Raw genomic sequence first — 20,954 nt, 5'->3', positions numbered from 1 at the left:
TTACTTCATATGTTTGCCTGTTCTCTGGTATATTTCATAGATTTTTTTTTTCTTTTTACAAGATATGGTCTCTTATGGTTGGTTTCTTTCACTTAGTGTATATATTTTAAAGATTTACCTGTGTTCTCATCATGTGTAAGTCCTCTATTTCTTTTTATTGATGAGTGATTTAAGAACATTTGTCACACTTTATTAACCCATGGGCTTGTGAACATTAGGGTGCTTCCACTTCTGTTACTTATGCTCTTTGATGTCCAAGTGTTTGTGTGACCCTCAGCATCTCTCGAGTTGTGAGTAGAGTTGATGAGCCGAGTGGTGATGCTCCAGAAGTGTGTGAGGGTCCTAACCTTTCTGCTTCCTCTCCCCTGCCTGTTACTGTCAGTCTGTCTGATTCCAGTTGTGCTAATAGCTATGAAGTGGTCCTTTATTTTAGGTGGCTTTTTCCTGTGTTTGTTTTTGAAATAGGATTTTGCGATGTATTCCAGGCCATCCTTGAACTCACAGCAGTCCTGCCTTAGCATCCTGAGTGCCTTTATAGGCATGCTACTCTGCTGTACTTGTACTTTGGTATTTTTCCCTGAGAGCCAATTGTACTGAGCATAATTTAATATATGTGTTGGGTATTTATCATCATTGGATATTCAGAATTTTACTTTTAAAGTTGGCCTGTTTTAAATCTTTATGATCTACACACAAGACTGTATCAATGATTAGCAAATATTTCTTACTTTGCTACCTCTCTCTCTTTTTTTCCACATGTAAGAGGTTTAATTGAGAGGGAGAGAGTGGGCAGTAGCAGAAAGAGAGGAGAGAGAGAGAGCTTTTTTTTTTGTTTTGTTTGTTTGTTTGTTTGTTTGTTTGTTTGAGACAGTGTTTCTCTGTATAGCCCTGACTGTCCTGGAACTCACTCTGTAGACCAGGCTGGCCTTGAACTCAGAAATCCGCCTGCCTCTGCCTCCCAAGTGCTGGGATCAAAGGTGTGCGCCACCACTGCCCGGCGCTACCTCTCTTTTTAACTTTTTTTTTTTTTTTTTAATGATATTCTTTACATAGAACTTTAATTTTGATAGACTCCCATTTGTCTATTTTTTCATTTGATGTTTTTCGCTTTTGGTGTCTTATCACAGAAAGTAAGTCATTGTATAGCCTTGGACATTGTGATCCTGCTACAGCACTGACCTTTTGAGTGCTGTAACTATAGGCACATGAACTACCTTCCCTGCTCCACTAAATTTTCTCCATGCCAGTGTCCAAAATGAGTTGACTGTATGGATGATGGATATAGCTCATTGGTGGAAAGCTTGCTTATCACGTATGAGGCCCTGGGTTAGAAACATCTGGGGTTGGATGTGGTTCATTGGGCAGAGTGAGAGTACAATCTACCACAACTTGAGTTTGGATCCCCAGAACCCATACAAAAAAACCCAAGCATGATGGGTATGCCCAGGTAATCCCAGTGTAGATAAGACAGAAATAGGCAGCTCTGAGGGGTTCCCTGGCCAACCAGTCTAGCTGAAATGACAAGCTCTAGGTCCACTGAGAAATAGTTTCTAAAAAAAAATGAGAATGAGAAATGATAGAGGAAGACACCTGTTGTTGACCTTTGACCTACTCTCACAGATGGGCACACACATGTATAGGCAGGTATACCCATGTGCACACACAAGGACCTGCACTCTTGAATGCAATGTATTCACACACATACACAGGTCATAAATATGAACATTTATTTTTTGAGTCTCATTTGATCCCATTAATCTATACTTCTGTCTTTATACCCACACTATACTCTCTTATTTTAGCACTATAGTAAGTTTTGAAGTTGTGAAGTATGGATTCTCTAACTTGGGTCAAAATTATTTTGACTAGATTCCTTATTTCTTGCATTTCCATATCATTTTTAGGATTATCCTTTAGGATAATGCTTGTGCATGGTAAGATGAGTTTTAGTTTTTGCAAGCCTTCTTGCTGGGACTTTGAAGAGTCACCCCACATCTGTAGATTGGTTTCTGGAATCCTGTCAGTTCTGCAATTGTAAATCTTCCAGTGAACAGAGAGCCTCTTCGCATTTTCTTCAGTGGATTTGGTAGTTTCCTGAGTGTTAGTACGTTTTGGTCCAGGTGATTCTGGGGAGGGAGGGGTAGACCCTACCTTAGGAAACAGTGATTCATCTTAATTACATTAAGCCACAAAAACTGCTTCTGGTTTTTTTTTTTTTTCTCCTCTTGACTCAGGAATTCTCGTTCTTTTTCCTGCATGAGTCACTCCATTGGGTTAGACTTTCTCCTCTGACTGCCTGGCTTCATTTTGAATATGGAGTGTCTTCCTTGCTGGTGTAGGTTTACAGAGTGCCTGATGCTACTGTTCAGACCTGTCTGTGGTGGGCACTCAGAACTGGCAGAGTTGGTGTGTCTAACTCACCACACGCCCGACTGTCCCTCTTAATCCGCTGACTACATGAAACCTATATTCTTTGAGAAAGGATGTCACTGTGAGGTAGACAGCGGGAAGGAGAGCTCCTGCCCGTTCAGTGTGTAACCAGCCCTGGCCTCCAATTCAAGTGCGCCCAGGCCAGCGTGCCACCTACTGCACCTGCCTGACAGTGGATGAGCCATCAAGGAGAGGAGGCTTCACTGTTACAAGATTCTTTCTAGTACAAGGCATTGAAGACAGATGAACTTGCTAGAACAAAGGAGTCATTCATCCATTTGCTCTAATTTATAGGTTGGTTAGATTCATATCTTCATCAGTTATGTTAAGATAGATCCCATATGGCCCCAAAACTTAACAGTGTCAAAAGAATTGCCAGGCATGTGTCACGAGCAGTGTTGTAGGTATGATTTAGTATCTAAAACTACTTCTGAAAATAGTTTTTAAACTCTTTAGAAGTAAGAGTTTGAGGCTGTCTCATCCTAGCACTTGGGATGTAGAGACAGGAAGATCAATAGGTTGAAATCACCGTTAGCTATGTATAGAGAGTCTGAGCCTAGCCTGGGCTACATAAGACATTATCTAGAAAAAAATAAAATAAAACAAAGGGGCTCTAGAGATGGTACAGTGGTTAAGAGCCCTGTCTTCTCTTGCAAAAGATCTGGGTTCAATTCTCAGCACCCTGTGGTAGCTCATACCTGTCTCCAGCTCCAGGACATCTGACACCCTCATGCAGACATATACGCAGTCAAAACTCCTGTAGCTGTGAAATGGGGTTCTGATAGTTCATGTGGAATGTGTCCTTTTTTGTTTATGTGCACCAACCTCATTCTGTATGTGTTTGGCTAGTTTTAGTCCAGTTGGTGTGGGTTAGTTTTATGACAGAACTAATCTGTGACAATTTAGTTTTATACCCATTAAACCACAAGTACTCAGGCCCTCTGGAAAGGATGTTAGCTCCTAGAAGGTAGATTTCAATTAAAGCAATTAAAATTAATTATGTCAATATCTTTCATCCCCTTTTAGGCTATAGCCATTGTTCTGGGGTTCATGATTATCGTGGCTTTTGCTTTAATCATCTTTTTTGCTGTGAAAACCCGAAGAAAGATGGACCGGTATGATAAGTCCAATATTTTGTGGGATAAGGAACACATTTATGATGAACAGCCCCCCAATGTTGAAGAGTGGGTAAGTTAAAGCAAAGCAGAACACTTTAACCTTTTATTAAATTCTCACCTTATGTTGCCATTTTTTGTTTTTGTTTTTGTTTTTTCGAGACAGGATTTCTCTATATAGTCCTGGCTGTTCTGGAACTCACTCTGCTGTAGACCAGGCTGGCCTCGAACTCAGAAATCCACCTGCCTCTGCTTCTCAAGTGCTGGGATTAAAGGCATGTGCCACCACTGCCCAGCTCTCAATTTTTTTTTTTTTTTGTACTTTGTTAAACTTCATGCTTAGCATTATTGTGTTTGTATGTTGTGTAAGTTGTTTGTTTTTTGTTTTTGAGACATGTAACAGCCCTTGCTGTCCTGGAACTTGCTCTGTAGACCAGGCTGGCCTCAAATTCATGGAGATCCTCCTGCCTCTGCCTCCCGAGTGCTGGGATTAAAGGTGTGCACCACCACATTGGGCCAGGTTGTTTGTGTGTTTGTTTGTTTTGCTCAGAATGTTTAAAAGGTAGGTCAGTGGAAATTGCTTTATGAAAGTAAAATCATTTGTGTTTTCAGGGAGTAGATCCAGGCTCTGGAAGGAATACCTCCTAGAAAGTCTCAGAAAGCTTGGTCTTTGCAGAACGCAAGCACTCCCCACCTGCTTTTCTTTCTTTCCTGTCTTGGCGGAAACACTGTTGCCTTTGGGGTGGAGGCAGCTGGGGTCCAGATTGGCAGAGGCATTGTGGGAATGGCCACATGTTGGTAACCTTCTCATTGATAGCAGCTTGGTCAATCACAGTGACTCACATGTAACCCATTTAGCTTATCAAATACTTGAGTGTGACGAAGAGATTACAGAAGTTTCTATTTTAGGGGGGTAGGGCAACACACTGTAAATCTTAACCTGTGTTGTGTTCTTTTCTGAAAGCCTAGGAATCCTTCTTTAAAAGCACCTGAGCAAGGAGTGTTACCCAACCCTTTACAAGTGTGTGGAAAGAGACTTTGTTTCTATTGGGATGCTGTGAAAAGCAGCCATAGACAGTTTCTTTTTTCCTTCCGTTTCTTTCTTTTTTCCTTCAGTACTGAACCCAGGGCCTTGTGTGCATGCTAGGCAAGCTGTCTGCCATTGAGTTCTGTCCCTAGGTTTTTGTACTGGCTACTTTTTTTTTTTTTTAATCTTTGTGAGTTTGTGATTAGTAGATTGTGTGGGGTATGTGTTTGGACGGTGTATTCCTGCTTGTGAGTATAGGCGTGTGCACCGCCACTGATCCTGTGTAACTGTCAGAAGACAACGTGGGGGGCCAGGGAGGTTGGCCTTCATCTTCCACTTTGCACTTGCCAAGCCAGCTGGCCCTGGGGGCTTCCTAGGATGTGTCTGTATCTGCCTCCATTTTACCACAGAAGAACTCTGATTACAGAGTTGCAACTGCATCTGGCTTTTACCTGGGTTCTGGGGATCTGAACTTATATATTCACAATTTCATGACAAGGGATTTACCCATCAAGCCATCTTACCACACTCCCGTACTTTCTGTTTTTGAGATAGGATCTCCTCACATTGCCCAGGGTGGTCCTGAACTCACTCCATCACTAAACAGGCCTCCCAAGTAACCAGGATCCCAGGCCTTTACCACCTTGCCTGGTTCAAGCCAGACTGATGTCTTGCCATGAAAACTAATTGGAATAGTGGACCCTGGCAGACTCAAGGATAGGCTTGTTGTGCCTACTGTTACTGGGGTATAGATGGGCTTCAAAAGAGCTGATGATAAACTAGAAATGCATGAGTTTTCAGAAAATCTACAAGCTTAGATGAAACTTCTAGCTAGTGAAAAAAAAAAAAAAAAAAAAAAGAAGCCATGTTAAGAAAGCCAGAAAGGGTGTGGCTTACCGCTGCAGAGTGGTGGGTGCTGTCCCCTGCCTTCTGTTGGAAGCCAGTTTCTCTGTGAACTGTGAGGCTTTGGGGGAGTGTTTTCTTTCGACCTTTAGCTCCAGGCGAGGCCACCTGTAGATAGGATAGGACAGTCTATTGTGGACTGTGAGTAAATGTTTTGCTGAGAGTTTCTGGGTGTGTCAGCTTTTCACTGGCTGTGTCAGGATTTGTTTACTTATGGTTTCGAGAGGCTTTAAAAAAATAAATAAATAAACCAGCTCAAGGGAGACCAGTGCCAGTGATACCAGAGACACAGTGAACTTTGGCCTCTCACCTGGTTTACTGTCCAGAAGGTTTAATCAGTTATAAGTGCTTTTGATTTGGCAACAGATATTTGCAGTAACTCATGGTAGTGGTGAGGAAGTGAAAAGATAGTTCTCGAAAAGGCATTCCTTTTGGCTGGTGGCATAGCTAGGTGAGTATTTCCTTAACATGTACCCCCGACCCAGGATATAGCCACAAAAATTATTATTTTCGTATGTAGTACCTTATGATAAGTGACTTGGGTGTTTTAGCCTCAAGCAATTTTTTCTTCTATTGTTCTTTTGCCTACCCGAGCTCATTCCGCTGAGCTCAGTCCCATATTCAGTCCAACCCCAGTCTGGGACTAGAGTGATGAGTGTTATTCACAGGTTGGGATAGGTCTAACAATTTAGTACTATACTAAGTCTTGCCACCGCTTTAGATTTTAGGGTCACTCCTCATTCCCCAGGGTCACTTCTCTTATCGATGAGAACATTTGTAACGTTTTAAGTTCCCAGTCCTGCACCTCCTGTGCAAGTGGATTCTTTACCTAACCCTAATCCTAACCCTAACCCTAACCCTTATTTTAGGGGGGTGTTGTTGTTTTGAGGGAGGTTGTACTAAATATAATTTAATAAATCCTGTCGGTGTTTCTTCCTTCCTTTGATTACTTATGTTCCTGGAATGAAATATACACAACACACACAGCCTTTATATTTTAATAGGCCTTAAGCAGCCCAATAGTCTATCCTTCATGCTGTTAGAATCTACTTCCCATCCATAACTCAAGTTACTGCTGTGTTTCAAGTGAGCTGCCCTTAGCTCCAACCAGGCAGCCCTCTGGGCCGCGTTCTTTTGGCCCCTAGCCCTAGTGGCTCTTCTTGCTTCTCTATGCCACGGCCGCTCTCCTTCTTCCCTCCTTCCTCGTGGTCTCTAGCCTGGGAAACCTAAACCCCATCCATGTCTCTTCTCCCCCAGCTATCAGGCTGCTGGCATCTCCATTAACCAGTCGTAATGAGCTGGGGTCCCAGTCAGGCTATGTGCAGACTCTGAATCTTAGAGGCTCCCACTTAGCATTATAATAAACAGGAAAAGACAAAAGCTCACAGGAGAAGTCTTTTCTGGATTTGTTGTTCTTTGTAAAGTGAGCCTACCTACCACATACCTTGCCCTTTGTAGTCATTAAGTGGGTACCAGGCTGTTTTCCAGTGTTTTGTTTTGTTTTCTGCAGTTCTAGGGTTGGAGCCTAGCTCTTTATGCATGCTAGAAAGCCACTTTGTACTGAGCTGCATCTCCAGCCCTATAATGTATTCTTTTAGTTACTTCTGCAGTGCTTTAGATTTTATTCTAGACAGATTTCTACTTTGTTATACCATGAAATCACAGATTTTATTGTATTTTGATGGATTAGAGGTGCTAAATGATAGAGTCCCTGAGTTGAACAACCCTTCCCCCTACCCCACACACAAGGATATCACCTGACTTTAAGCAGAGAAAAGTTTAAAAATTCTCTTTTCTTTTTTTCTTTAAAAATTTATTTATTGGGCTGGAGAGATGACTCAGGTTAAGAGCACTGCTCTACCGAAGGTCCTGAGTTCAAATCCCAGCAACCCCATGGTGGCTTACAACCATCTGTAATGAGATCTGATGCCCTCTTCTGGTGTGTCTGAAGACAGCTACAGTGTACTTACATGTAAAATCTTCTTTTAAAAAAGATTTATTTATTTATTTAATGTATATGAGTACACTATAGCTGTACGGATGATTGTGAGCCATCATGGTTGCTGGGAATTGAACTCAGGACCTTTGCTCACTCTGGGCCTGCTTGCTCTGGCCCAAAGATTTATTTATTAATATATGTAAGTACACTGTAGCTGCCTTTAGACACACCAGAAGAGGGCATCAGATCTCATTACAGATGGTTGTGTGCCACCATGTGGTTACTGGGATTTGAACTCAGAACCTTTGGAAGAGCAGTCAGTGCCCTTAATTGCTGAACCATCTCACCAGCCCCAAAATTCTCTTTTCATACCTGTTTGATATACTTTTATCATTTTTCCTAATTACTTCTAAGTCAGAAGTATAATCATAGTCTTGATGTAAGTAAAATATCCTGTCATTTTGACTGAATATTATAGGTATTTTATCATCATCTTCAAAACCAGTTTTAAGGGCCAGCAGGATGGCTCAGTGGATAAAGATGCTTGATGCCAAGCCTCATGACATTTTGTTTTTTTAATAACAAAGATTCTTTTAAATTTTACTTTATATCTATGGGTGTTTTACTTGTAGAACATGTACATACCTAAAACCGACAGACCAAGAGAAGGTGTTGAAAACCCTGAAACTGGAGTTACAGGTGGATGTGAGCTATCATGTATCTTCAGGAATTACAGATGGTTGTAAGCTACCATGTATCTTTAGGAATTACAGATGGTTGTGAGCTACCATGTATCTTCAGGAATTACAGATGGTTGTGAGCTACCATGTATCTTCAGGAATTACAGATGGTTGTGAGCTACCATGTATCTTTAGGAATTACAGATGGTTGTGAGCTACCATGTATCTTCAGGAATTAGACCCAGGTCCTTTGTAAGAACAGCCAGTTCTCTAAATCACTGACCCCCCCCCCTTTTTTTTTTAAGGCAGGGTTTCTCTGTATAGCCCTGGCTGTCCTGGAACTCACTCTGTAGACCAGGCTGGCCTCAAACTCAGAAATCCGCCTGCCTCTGCCTCCCAAGTGCTGGAATTAAGGCAACCCATTTTTTTTTTAAAAGCCCTGATGACCCTATATTAATTTATAGGATAGAAGGAGGGAACCAATTCCTATGAGTTGTGTGCTCTTGCATACATGTGTACACACATACACAAATACCTAAATACAAATGTAATAAAATAATATTTTATTTTTGGGGGGCTGGGGGATAGGGTATAACTGTGTATCCTTGGCTGGCCTAGAGCTTGCTATGTAGACCAGGATAGCTTAAAATGTATAGAGATCCACCTGCCTTAGCCTCCTGGATGCTGGGATAAATGGTTTAAAAGTTTTTTGACACTGTTAAAGTTGAAGCATGATATAGATCTATCCATATACTAAGTGTCTTAGTGACTGTTCTATTGCTTTGAAGGGATGCCATGACCAAGACAACTCTTATAAAGAAAGCATTTAATTGGGGGCAGTTGCATAGTTTCTGAGGTTTAATGCATTGTCATCATGGTGGGGAGCATGGCAGTAGGCATGGCACTGGGACAGTAGCTGAGAGCTACATTCTTATCCAGAGAGGTGGAGAGAGTGAAACTGGGCCTGGTGTGGGCTTTTGAAGCCTCAAAGTCCCAGTGATTCATTTCCTCCAACTAGGCCACACCCACTCCAACAAGGCCATGCCTCCTAATCCTTTTTTTTTTTTTTTTTTTTTGATTTACGAGACAGGGTGTCTCTGGATAGCCCTGGCTGTCCTGGAACTCACTCTGTAGCCCAGGCTGGCCTCGAACTCAGAAATCTGCCTGCCTCTGCCTCCCAAGTGCTGGGATTAAAGGCATGCGCCACCACCGCCGGCTCCTCCTAATCCTTCTAACCCTTTCAAATAATCCCACTCCCTAGTGACTAAGTATCAAAATATGTGACCCTCTGGGGGCCATTCTTATAAAAACTACCACACTCAGAATAAGTATAAAATTTAGTTGGGTGCTGGTGGCACACACGTTTAATCCCAGCATTTAGGAGGCAGAGACAAGCAAATCTCTGTGCTTGAGGCCAGTTTGATTTACAAAGCGAGTTTCAGGATAGTCAGAGCCACACAGAGGAACTCTGTCCTGAAAAAAGCAAAAATTAAAACAAAAAAACCCCTGTGTCTTAATCAGGGTTTCTATTCCTGTACAAACATCATGACCAAGAAGCAAGTTGGGGAGGAAAGGGTTTATTTGGCTTACTTCCACATTGCTGTTCATCACCAGAGGAAGTCAGGACTGGAACTCAAGCAGGTCAGGAAGTAGGAGTTGACGCAGAGGCCATGGAGAGATGTTCCTTACTGGCTTGCTTCCCCTGGCTTGCTCAGCCTGCTCTCTTATAGAACCCAAGACTTCCGGCCCAGGGATGGCACCACCCACAAGGGGCCCTACCCCCTTGGTCACTAATTGAGAAAATGCCCCACAGCTGGATCTCATGGAGGCACTTCCCTAACTGAAGCTCCCTTCTCTGTGATAACTCCAGCCGGTGTCAAGTTGACACACAAAACCAGCCAGTACAACCTGTAAGCTTGAGTTTTTATACATGAATATTTGTCTCATAACAGTCACAGAGAACACCAGTCATTAGTGAGGGGGTTCCATGAGTCCAGGTTCCCTGTGCCTCCTCGTCTGTCTGCAGAGGATGCTGACCTGACTCTTGTGTCTGTCAGGTTGGTTGGATTGTTACATCTTTCATCTTGATACTTTGTTGTTATTTGTGTAGTGTGTTTGGTAAGAAAAAACCTCCTGCATGACTGATTTTAAGGAGCAGTTAGCTGAATTAAAACAGAAAGGTCATAGGAAGATCATTCATTGCTATCTTGGGTATCTTTTTGGTTTATTGATACATGGTCTTTCTATGTAACCCTAGCTTCCCAGAACTTACCGTGCTAGCCTTGAACCCACAGAGATCCACCTACTTCTGCCTCCAGAGTTCTGGGATTAAAGGCCATCATGCCTGGCCTCTCCCATTTCTTGTTTCTTAAGGTCTCCTAGTTTCTTATGGCTTTTTTTGTTTCATCATTATACTTTATTTTCTCATTTGTTCATTTGTGTGTATGTTTAGCATGGCATGAATGGAGAGGTCAAAAGTCAATTTTCATATCTTTTCTCTCCCTCATGTGGGTTGCAGGGATTGGACTCAGGTTGTCAGGCTTGGTGACAAGCTCCCTTACCTGCTGAACCATCTTGACAGCCCTGTTTTAATTTATCATTTTTTTTTTCTCGAGCTACGGTCTTGTTATCTAGCTGAGGTTGTCTTTGAACTCTTCATGTATCCCAGGCTTTAACTTTCTTAATACACCTGCCTCAATCTTCCAAGTAGCAAGGATTACAGGTATAATCTACCACATTTGTCTTATTTTCCAAGGCTCCCGCCAGCTGCCATATCAGAACTGCCCATTTTACCTTATGAGGCATCTTGGTGAATCTTCTTACCTTCACAGTTGCCTGATTGGTGGGATTATGCCACAGTCTGCTGATGGATAAATTTGCCATTTAGAATTGCATACAGAGATTAGAATTAAAAATAACCTAGCCGGGCTGTGGTGGCACACGCCTTTATTCCCAGCACTTCGGAGGCAGAGGCAGGCAGATCTCTGGGTTGGAGACCAGCTTGGTCTACAGAGTGAGTTCAAGGGCAGCCAGGGCTACATAGTGAGACTCTGTTTCAACCCTTTTTCCCTTTTCTTTCTCCAATCCTTCCTGTATATCCTCATCCCCACACATTTGCAGGAAACATTCTTTTTGTGGACATACATTGAGCCAAAACCGGTGCTATTTTTGGCAATTAGGTTTTTTGTTTTTGTCAATTTTTGGTATTTTTAAATACTGGCTTTTGTTTGTGACAATTTGCAAGAAATTCTTAGTATAAAAATAATAAAATTTTGGCAAGTGTGGTGGCATATACCATTTAATTCTAGTACTTGGGAGGCAGAGGCAGGATGATCTGTGAGTTCTAGACCAACCCGATCTACATAGTGAGTTTCAGGACAACAGGGCTACATAGTGAGAACATGTCACTAAAAAACAAAACCAAACAAACACAAAACCACACTTGTGTGTGTGTGTGTGTGTGTGTTGCGTGTAGTTTTAAAATCACTACCATCTTTTCCCCAGGAGCTGCAGTGCTACCAGCCCCTCCTGGTTTTCCTTTTATTCCACCCAGTTTAGCTCCGGGATTGGTTGCCACCATCCCTAACCTGGCCTTCTTTTCTACCTGCCTTTGCTCAGGAGGTGTCGAGCTACCAGCTTCCACCCAATGCCCTTGAATGCCCTTGATAAAAAGACATACAGACAGCTTTGTTACTTTTTAACTTGCCTACTAGGCACAATTGCTGGGGTCTGATAACTCCTGCCTGGAATGGCTTGCCCTTACCAATTTATTATCTCCATCTCTCCTCCCACCCTAAACTTAGTTGCTTTTATCATCTAGCCCATGCAAAACATCTTTGGCCACCCACCCATAGCAGGATCCGAAGGCCTTATCTCCCTCACCATCCCGGCCTTGTGCGATTGCTACATTCTTCTTCCTCCAAGGCCTAGCAGAAAAGCCCCTCTTTCCTTTTGATTATCTCCCTCACCGCCCCAGCCTTGTGCGATTGCTACATTCTTCTTCCTCCAAGGCCTGGCAGAAAAGCCCCTCTGTCCTTTTGTTGGCCTTTTCCTCCTGGGACTCGGAAGTCCCCCTGCCCAGCAATTGGCTCCTTTATTGACAAATCAAGAACCAGTTGGGGAACGGGGCTAGCATCAGAACCTCCCTTTATATTTGTCTCTCTGTGTGTGTGTGTGCCTGTGGAGGCAATAAGAGAGCATTGGATGTGGGTGTTGGGAATAAAACTCAGATTCCCTGGAAGAACCGGAAGTGCTCAGAACTGCTGAGCCCTTTCTGTAGCCCCCTGTGCCACATTTGCTTTATCCATTCTCTAGTTGATGGACCCATAGGTTATTAGTATTTATAATATTAATTTATTAACATTTATTTTTAAACATTTATTATAATTTTTAATGTGTATGGGTGTTTTGCCTTCATGTGTGCCTAGGGCTTGCAGGACCAAGGAAAGGATGTTCATCCCTGGAGCGGTGTAGCAGATAGTGCTGTGTGGGTGATGGGAGTCCTGGGTGCTAAGGAATTACTGCTTAACTGCTGAGCCAGTCTCCAGTCTCATGTGCGTTTCTTGAGTTGTGAGTAGCAGGGGAGTAAACATGGGAGCGCAGACACAGGATCTCGCTATTTCCAAGATAGGGTCCTGGTTCTTGCTCTGTAGACCAGCCTGGCCTTGAACTCAGAGCTCCACCTGCCTCTGCCTCCTGAGTGGGGATTAAAGTCATGTGCCACCACTGCCAGGCTCTCTGTTCCTTTCCAGTCACCCAGTAGTGTGTTTCCGGGATCACGCTGTGGTTCTGTTTGGAAGATTCTCAGGAACTGACTTTTCTATGGCTGTACTGGTTTACTTTCTCAGTGACTGTGCAAGGATTCTCTCTACTCTATATCTGTGCCAGCATTTGTCTCTAAACAACTTGCCTTCCTGATTACATCTGAAATTGCTTATTTTCCAACACCCTTTCTCGTTCTGGACATTATCAGTCTTTAATTCCTGTCAAATTTGTGAGTTTCATTTAAAAATATTTTGTGATTAAGCAGGTTTGTTTGCCATTTATGGTCTTATCCCTTAAATAGCAGAGGTTGGCTTTCTTTTGGATTGTTCTGTCTTCTCTTCCCGCCATTCTCTTTTTTTTAAAAAAATAGATTGATGGTATTTTTTATAATTTTTTTTAGAGTTATTTATTATTATACATAAGTACACTGTAACTATCTTCAGATGCACCAGAAGAGGGTGTCAGATCTCATTATGGATGGTTGTGAGCCACCATGTAGTTGCTGGGATTTGAACTCAGGACCTTTGGAAGAGCAGTCAGTGCTCTTACCTGCTGAGCCATCTCATCAGCCCCCTGCTATTATCTTAAAGCTAACTATGTTACAGTTACTCATTACATTTTCCAGATTCCTGGAGTCTCCTCTGTTTTCAGTGTTCTTTTAAAGCCATTTCATTGAAGTATGAATGACAGTGCTCTCCATTTTTTTTTTTTTTTTTTTTTTTTTTTTTTTTTGGTTTTTCGAGACAGGGTTTCTCTGTGTAGCCTTGGCTGTCCTGGAACTCACTCTGTAGACCAGGCTAGACTCGAACTCAGAAATCCACCTGCCTCTGCCTCCCAAGTGCTGGGATTAAAGGTGTGTGCCACCACCTCCCGGCTCCTAGTGCTCACCGTTTTATGCTCTTAGATTCTCATGTCCATTCCTTTGTGGTTTCTGCTGTCTCTGGTCTAGACTGTCTTCTTGCTGTGCTCTGTGAGGTTGGGACCCAGCACCTACTAGACGAGCACTGTACACCAAACCAGTCCCTAGTCTGTGAAACTCACTCTCAATTACAGTATGACACAAGTCCTAACTTAGTTTCCCCCAGGGTGGCCTCGCACTGACTGAACTTGTGTCTCCTAAGAGCTGCCCCTTTTTTTGGTAAAGGTTGACTTCTTTTGTTCTCTCCTTTTATGAACACATTTGACCAGAGCAATTATGTAAAAGGTCAACAAATCACTTTCTCTTAGTGAGTTTACAAAGCGTTGGAGAATAGAGAAGATTGGTGTTGAGCCTGAATTTTATCTGCAGACAGCATTCTCATTCATAAAAACTGGGCTGCAGAGTCTGTGGCAAAGCTTGGCTTGAAACTGAGTATTTCAGGAAGCTCTCAGGCTTCTTTGGGTTTTTTTGTTTCTAACTGGGACTTAAGACACACACAAGTAGATTAACACAGTTCTTGATTCATCATATCGTTATCTTGATGCATGCATAGCATTTCTTATTACTTTCATTTGTTTCATAGCAGTTATGAACACACATTCCTAGCCATGGTTTTATCTTAAAACTTTTTTTTTTTTTTTTTTTTTTTTTTTTTTTTTTTTTTTTTTTTTTGAGACAGGGTTTCTTTGTATATCCCTGGCTAGGCTGTCCTGGAACTCACTCTGTAAACCAGGCTGGCCTTGAACTCAGAAATCCGCCTGCCCCAATTCAGAGCCCAGGATCTCAGCCTGCTCTCAGGCCCTCAGGGCGGGCCCGCCTGCATCCACACCTCCAGAGCCAGCTCCACTGTGCTGCCCAGTCAAGGTGCAGGGCCCACTCTCCCAGGTGCTGCAGCCATCGATGAACAGGGCCAACTTCACCTGCTCTCATACCCCAGCATCAGCTCTCCTGACTGCCTCAGGGGGAAGGGGGCAAGGGGCAAGGGAGCAGAGGGCATCCCCCCACCCCCAGACCACAACAGCAGCGGGGTGGCAGGGCCAGTTCTCCCACACTCTGGGAGCTCACCTGCTCCTCCTCCAACCTCCCACTGTGCTACACAGATGGGGCACAAGGCCTGCTCTCCCAAGCACTCTAGCCCGCAAAGGATGTGGCCAGCTCACCTGTCCTCATGACCTGAGGGCCAGTTCTCCCAACGGCTGCAGGTGGCAAGGGGTGGGGCAGTACCGCTACACGGTGCCACCCCATGGCAAATGAGTGGCCAGGTCAGCTCTCCTACATTCACTCTCAGAGCTTGCTCACACACATCCTGCCACCAGAGCCAGCTCCACTGTGCTGCCTGGTTGAGGCCAGGGCCCCGTTTCCTGAGTGCTGCCATAGGTGAGAGATGGAGCCAGCTTGGTAGAGCGCCACATTCAGTGAGGGGTGGGGGGTGTTCTGCACGGCCCCTGGACATCCACATGGCAATGGCTGCCCCAATCAGAGACATCCCCATTGATATCTAAACAGACTCCTGTTGCTGTGTAGCCACAGACTCAGTCATGGCCCTCAGCAGCAGCTCAGGGCTGGGATCTCACTGTGGCCCCAGGTGGCAGAGCTGTCTGTCTGTTCACAGCAGGCTACTCTCTTCCACCCTGGAGCCTCCAGTTACATCTCTCTTCATAATGCTCAAACTGCTCCACTCACTTCTCTTTCTCTCCCACCTGACCACCACATACTCAAACACTGTGGTGGCTCGTGCTGCAGGCTAGCCATGCACTGGTGGGCCCCTGGGCAACATCTTCCATCCATGCTGGGTGGCATGGCATTGGTGCAGGTGAAACACCCCGCCCTCCTTCCCCATCCATAGCAGTAAGGAGAGTTGATCCTGAGGTCATGAGAGTGAGTGACCAAGCCAGAGCAGGTGTCTATAGCCTACCTGTGTTGTGCTCTGAAGGGGAAATCTGTGCTCTAAGGGCAGTCCTTAGATCTGTGTCTGTCTTCCTCCTCCCATACTGTGGTGCCTGGAATTGATTTGATTTTCATTTTTATGAGTCCTAGACATAAGATAGCTTTGACCACTAAGCCATGCGTCAAGCTAGGATAAGCAAAGGTCTGCCACCCTCTCTGCCTCTGACTGATATAAAACCAACATCACCGACAGGGTGTCTCTTTGCCTATTGCCAGGGGGAATATGAACCTCCTTGACTCACCTACCTACACTTCTGCAAATTTCCCTTCAACCCGTACCCAAGTGAGGGACTTACACGAGCATACCTCTTTATAAAATAATGCCAATTGTTTTCTAAAGCTTGTCCAGTTATCATCCCAGCCACAACTGGTACTGTTGGACTTTATACTGTCTGTCTGTCAACAGTAGAAGTGCATCTGTTATCTTTGTTTATATAGATTTTTTTGGTCACTGATCTAATGTATTTTCTTTCTACTTTGTCACAATTGTTGAGGTAGCAAAAACCCAAGCAGTGTCTCTGATATCTTGATTCTTGTAAGAGTTTTGATGGGGGCAAAGGACAACTTTTATGAGGCATGAGATAGTCTAAGCCCTGCGTGGTGTTTGTGTCATGCACAAGTAGCTAAGCAATATGGATATGACAAGCCAAAGTGCCGTTGTGTTGTCCCGTCAGTATGAGGATGTGCTCCTTCTCTATGTACCAGTGTCTTGACTCTATGATGGAGGTGCTTCTCACGGTTTGTGAAGAGAGTAAAAGCCACAGCTGGAGGCTGGGTCAATGTGCAGGCTGAGGAGGGAAGAAGGTTTGAATCCAGGAGAGAAATGCCAGCTGAGCAGGGGGATGACAACATCCCAAAGATGACAACAACAAAGCAAAGAGCCCAAATTTCTGCACAATTACCTGAGGATGTTTTACCACACACACAGGCCTACTGGCCAGAAAACCAGGCTCTAGCGAGTCTGTATCAAGAGGCAAAGCAAACCATTTCTTGTGGATTTCAGTTCGTAGATAAATGGACTAATGTGACTCTTAGGCCCTCCATTTCTTCCATTCTTTATATGTAATGTCTTTTTTACTTTGTGTTTGTGTTTGTTTGTTTGTTTGTTTCTTAAGACAGGGTTTCTCTATAAAGTCCTGACTGTTGGTTGTCCTGAAACACACTTTGTAGACCAGGCTAGCCTGAAGCTCATAAAGATCCCCTGTATGTGTCTCCAGAGTGCTGGGATTAAAGGCATGTACCATCACCGGCTGAATGCTGATATTTTCTCCCACATGTTTGGTTGGAGAGAGTACCTGGATATATGTGAACATCCTGGTTCCAGTGTTCACTGGCAAGCAGATAAACACAACTTTGTATCTCAGTTCCCTTTTGCAGTTATTTTGTCTGCCTCTCAAGACTAGTGTGAGATGTGGCTGATTAAAAATACGTGAAAAATGCATATTCACTTTCTCTAGATAAAAAAGAGTGGCTGCCAGGCAGAGGCAGGTGGATTTCTGAGTTCGAGGCCAGCCTGGTCTACAGAGTGAGTTCCAGGATAGCCAGGGCTATACAGAGAAACCCTGTCTTGAAAAACTAACTAACTAACTAACTAACTAACTAACTAACTAACTAACTAACTAACTAAGAGAGAGAGGGAGGGAGGGAGGGAGACTGGCTTTGGGAAAGTTTACACCTCTATGGTAAATTTTTAAAAGTTGATGAAGTTTTTTGTTTGTTTTTTTAGCTTTTTGAGGTATATGCTACCATGCTACCATGCCTCCTGGTTTTGATCAGTTTTTATTACCACATTATCTGATCAATTGGCAATTAAAGTTCAGAGCTGTAGTTTCAGGTTCTTCCGATGTAGTTAGAGGATCTGAGACGGGTCTGTTGTTCTCATGAAGGGGGATGCAGATCTGAGGGGCAGAGGCTTCGGAGCCAGGATGGTGGCTGGTAGTGATACATGGCGTGGGCTGTTCACTCAGACTCTTTCCAGTGCACGGCGTTCCGTGACTTGGGTTTGAACTTTATAACTTAATTTTGACAGAAAAATTAAAAAAGGAAAGAACAAACAACCCCTCCATGAAAGTATAGAGTCAGGGCAGGATTTGTGCATGGGGGACCTTGTTACTTGTGACCATTCCAGGATAGAGTTTGGTGTGCTTGGCTTCTGATGAAGGTTTTAATATAATAGGTTAGACGTCTATAAGCTGGGAAAGTAAGAGTTTCATCCACAGTCAGGCTGTCAAAATTGAAGTTCAACCAATATAATCTTACCTGGTGATTTTTTTTAAAAAACAGCTTTATGGAAATATACTTGATATCCAATAAACTGTGTGTATGCACTGATGTTCCTTGATTTTAAATGGAGGTTATGTCTTGATAAAACCAGTGTACATTGAGATCATCATAAGAAATATATTGAGTACATCTATATCCATTTCAGTTAGAATGGTGATCAATAGTGTCTGCAGCTTGGATAAGAGTATGCAAGATGTCAGGACGTAAATGTACCATCACAGTGTGGCCGACTCCTAGTTACCCTGCTTCAGCCTTACAGTAAAAACATGTTTTCCTCAAGGCCATCCATGTCATCTCCCAAGCATGCAGATGTCCACAGTGGGAGAGAAATAAGCATGCTAGGCTGGCGCAGCCAGGCAATCTTGGTCATCAGCGTTGTCTTAGTCAGGGTTTCTATTTCTATTCCTGCACAAACATCATAACCAAGAAGCAAGTTGGGGAGGAAAGGGTTTATTTAGCTTACTTCCACATTGCTGTTGATCACCAGAGAAAGTCAGGACTGGAACTCAAGCAGGTCAGGAAGTAGGAGTTGACGCAGAGGCCATGGAGGGATGTTTCTTACTGGCTTGCTTCCCCTGACTTGCTCAGCCTGCTCTCTTATAGAACCCAAGACTTTCAGCCTAGGGATGGCACCACCCACAAGGGGCCCTACCCCCCTTGATCACTAATTGAAAAAATGCCCCACAGCTGGGTCCCATGGAGGCACTTCCCCAACTGAAGCTCCCTTCTCTGTGATAACTCCAGCCTGTGTCAAGTTGACACACAAAACCAGCCGCGTTAAACAACTTACGAGACTCAGTAGTTCTTCACTCTCCCCAGTACAAGCATTCTTGCCTGTACTGTTGGTTCACTGGACTCTCACGGGGAAGATGACGGTGTCTGTGGTCTCTGATGGAACAGAATGCAGCATAAGTAACAGCAGCCTGGCTGACTGTTTGAACCACCCAGGAGGAGGAGTACAGTAGGCCCTGACTGTTTCAGGTCTACTGTGAGTAGAGAGAGGCTGGAGGACAGACAGAAACAGACAGACAGACAGACAGACAGACGACAGACAGTCTGTTTTAGAGAGGTCTGTGGGAAGAGGAAGAGTTTGTGTTAGAGCTGGAGAGTGCTTTTTGTGGTTCTCTGAAAGCTGCAATTCCTAGACTTCTGACACTAGGAATTAATGTTTCTGAAGTCAGCCATGTGGATAGGTGTAATGATCTAAACGTGGCATGGCTCGTCTGCAGCCCAGGGCATTCTGTCCCATATCAGTGGCTTGGCTCCACTGTTGCCATCCGGATCCCCTGGAGGTATCGGGAGAGCAGTTGACTCTGCCCTGCCCCCTGGTTTCTGATTTAGTGGGTTTGGAGCTGATGGTAGGAATGTGCTGTTCTGGGAAACATGATTTGAGAGCCCTAGTTCCTTAAAGTCTACCCACAGGTGTTATACTGCAGACCTGTTAACCTTTGAGTAAATGTAGATAAAAGGCCTTTCTGGGCCATGACATACCATACCCTAGTCAACTGAAGGGCACTGAAGGGCGTTAGTAGACTGAAGGGTATTTGGGACAGGTGGTGGCGCAGGGATATTTCTAGCCTTTTAGAGGAGCCATATCCCGAAATACCTGTGTACTGAAGGACAGCCTTCCCTGGGATTTCTGTTTCTGCCAGAAGCCACAGATTAGATGACCAATAAGGTTCACTCAGTGAGAGTGAGGTTCTCCACCTCTCCTGCTCCCAGGCCTCTTAATAGCTCCTGACTTGCTTCTAATCCTCTGCCAGAATTTGTCTTTGTTGATATACAGACAGTTTCTTTGGGGAGCATGCGGCTGGTACTGAACAAAGGCCTTAGTGCCATTTAGCAATTTAAACCAGTCAGTTGTTCCAACTTGGTCTATGGCCTCTTCATTTGTAGGATTGTTCCACATGGGACCGTTTCAAACAACTCAAAGTGTAAAAAAAAAAGGATTGGGGTGATAGTGGCAATCGCCTTTAATCCCAGCACTCTGGAGGCAGAGGCAGGCAGATCTCTCTGAGTTTGAGGCCAGCCTGGTCTACAGAGTGAGTTCCAGGACAGACAGGGCTACACAGAGGAACCCTGTCTTGAAATACCAAAACCAAACCAGAACAAAAAGAAAAAGCAAAACCAAAAAAAGAACTTTCGAGAAAATATTTTGAGCTTTCGTCAGGGTTGAGCATCTGCAAGTATAAAAATACCAGGAAACAAGAAAAACAAGTTGGACCTCTCAGTGATGAGGACTTGTGCAAGGATCATAGCTCGTGAAGGTGGGTTGGGCAGGTTGTAAAATGGAGATGGCACTTTGAGATTAACCCACTTCTCTCTGTGCAGGGCTATTTCTCTGCTTTCCTTCCAAGCAGGCAAAGGACCTTCTGGTGCGGAATTCTCAGCATCACTAGTGATTAAATTTTGTGTCAATTGCTGATCTTATGAAGTTAGACAAGTAGAAGTTTTATGTTGTGTCTCCCAGTGTGGTGAGTTGTAAGGCAGGGACAATGGTTTTCATTGTTTCAGGGATATGTGATGTACACTGCGCACCTCAAGAAGCTGGGGTGGACCTGGAAAGGAACAGCGTGTTGAGAAGGGGACAAGGCTCAGCTTCCACACCAACCATTTCTTCTTTTATTTTACTTTGAGCAGATTAATTTAATTTCCTCGTCAGAAAATACTGATAATCCTATCTACTTGGGCGGGGCTAAAATAAACATGATTAGACTGCTTGGCACGAGCAGGCACTCATCAGGGGACATTTCCTTTCCTTCTAAGCAGTGGGTGACTGTCACATTGCTAGACTGGCTGGCTGCGGGTGTAGCCTGACTCTGGGCATGTGAACTTGTAATGAAGGCAGAGCAGAGAGGAAGTGGAGAATGCTGTCATTGAAGCTTTTTGTTTGTTTGTTTGTTTGTTTTCTTTCTTTCTTTCTTTCTTTCTTTCTTTTTTTTTTTTT

General features: G+C 43.9%; 1 protein-coding gene and 1 non-coding gene across 5 annotated transcripts in view; one reads left to right on the top strand and one right to left on the bottom strand.

Annotated features, from left to right (window-relative positions):
* The window catches only part of Ocln (occludin), a 54,035-nt gene that overhangs the window by 13,205 nt on the left and 19,876 nt on the right, over positions 1 to 20,954 (top strand). For all 4 annotated transcript variants that reach the window (XM_031360251.1, XM_031360254.1, XM_031360252.1 and 1 more), the window contains one exon: positions 3,457 to 3,618. In XM_031360251.1, coding sequence (XP_031216111.1) covers positions 3,457 to 3,618 — 162 coding nt within the window. The remainder of the gene's footprint in view (positions 1 to 3,456; positions 3,619 to 20,954) is intronic.
* On the bottom strand, positions 15,802 to 15,945 carry LOC116083996. The gene has a single exon (XR_004115977.1). It is a non-coding gene; the product is annotated as a small nucleolar RNA SNORA48 (small nucleolar RNA).

The sequence above is a fragment of the Mastomys coucha genome, unplaced genomic scaffold, assembly GCF_008632895.1.
Source record: "Mastomys coucha isolate ucsf_1 unplaced genomic scaffold, UCSF_Mcou_1 pScaffold8, whole genome shotgun sequence".
NCBI lineage: Eukaryota > Metazoa > Chordata > Mammalia > Rodentia > Muridae > Mastomys > Mastomys coucha.
Note: the sequence above shows the minus strand (reverse complement) of the source record. Positions and strands in the feature narration are given on the sequence as shown.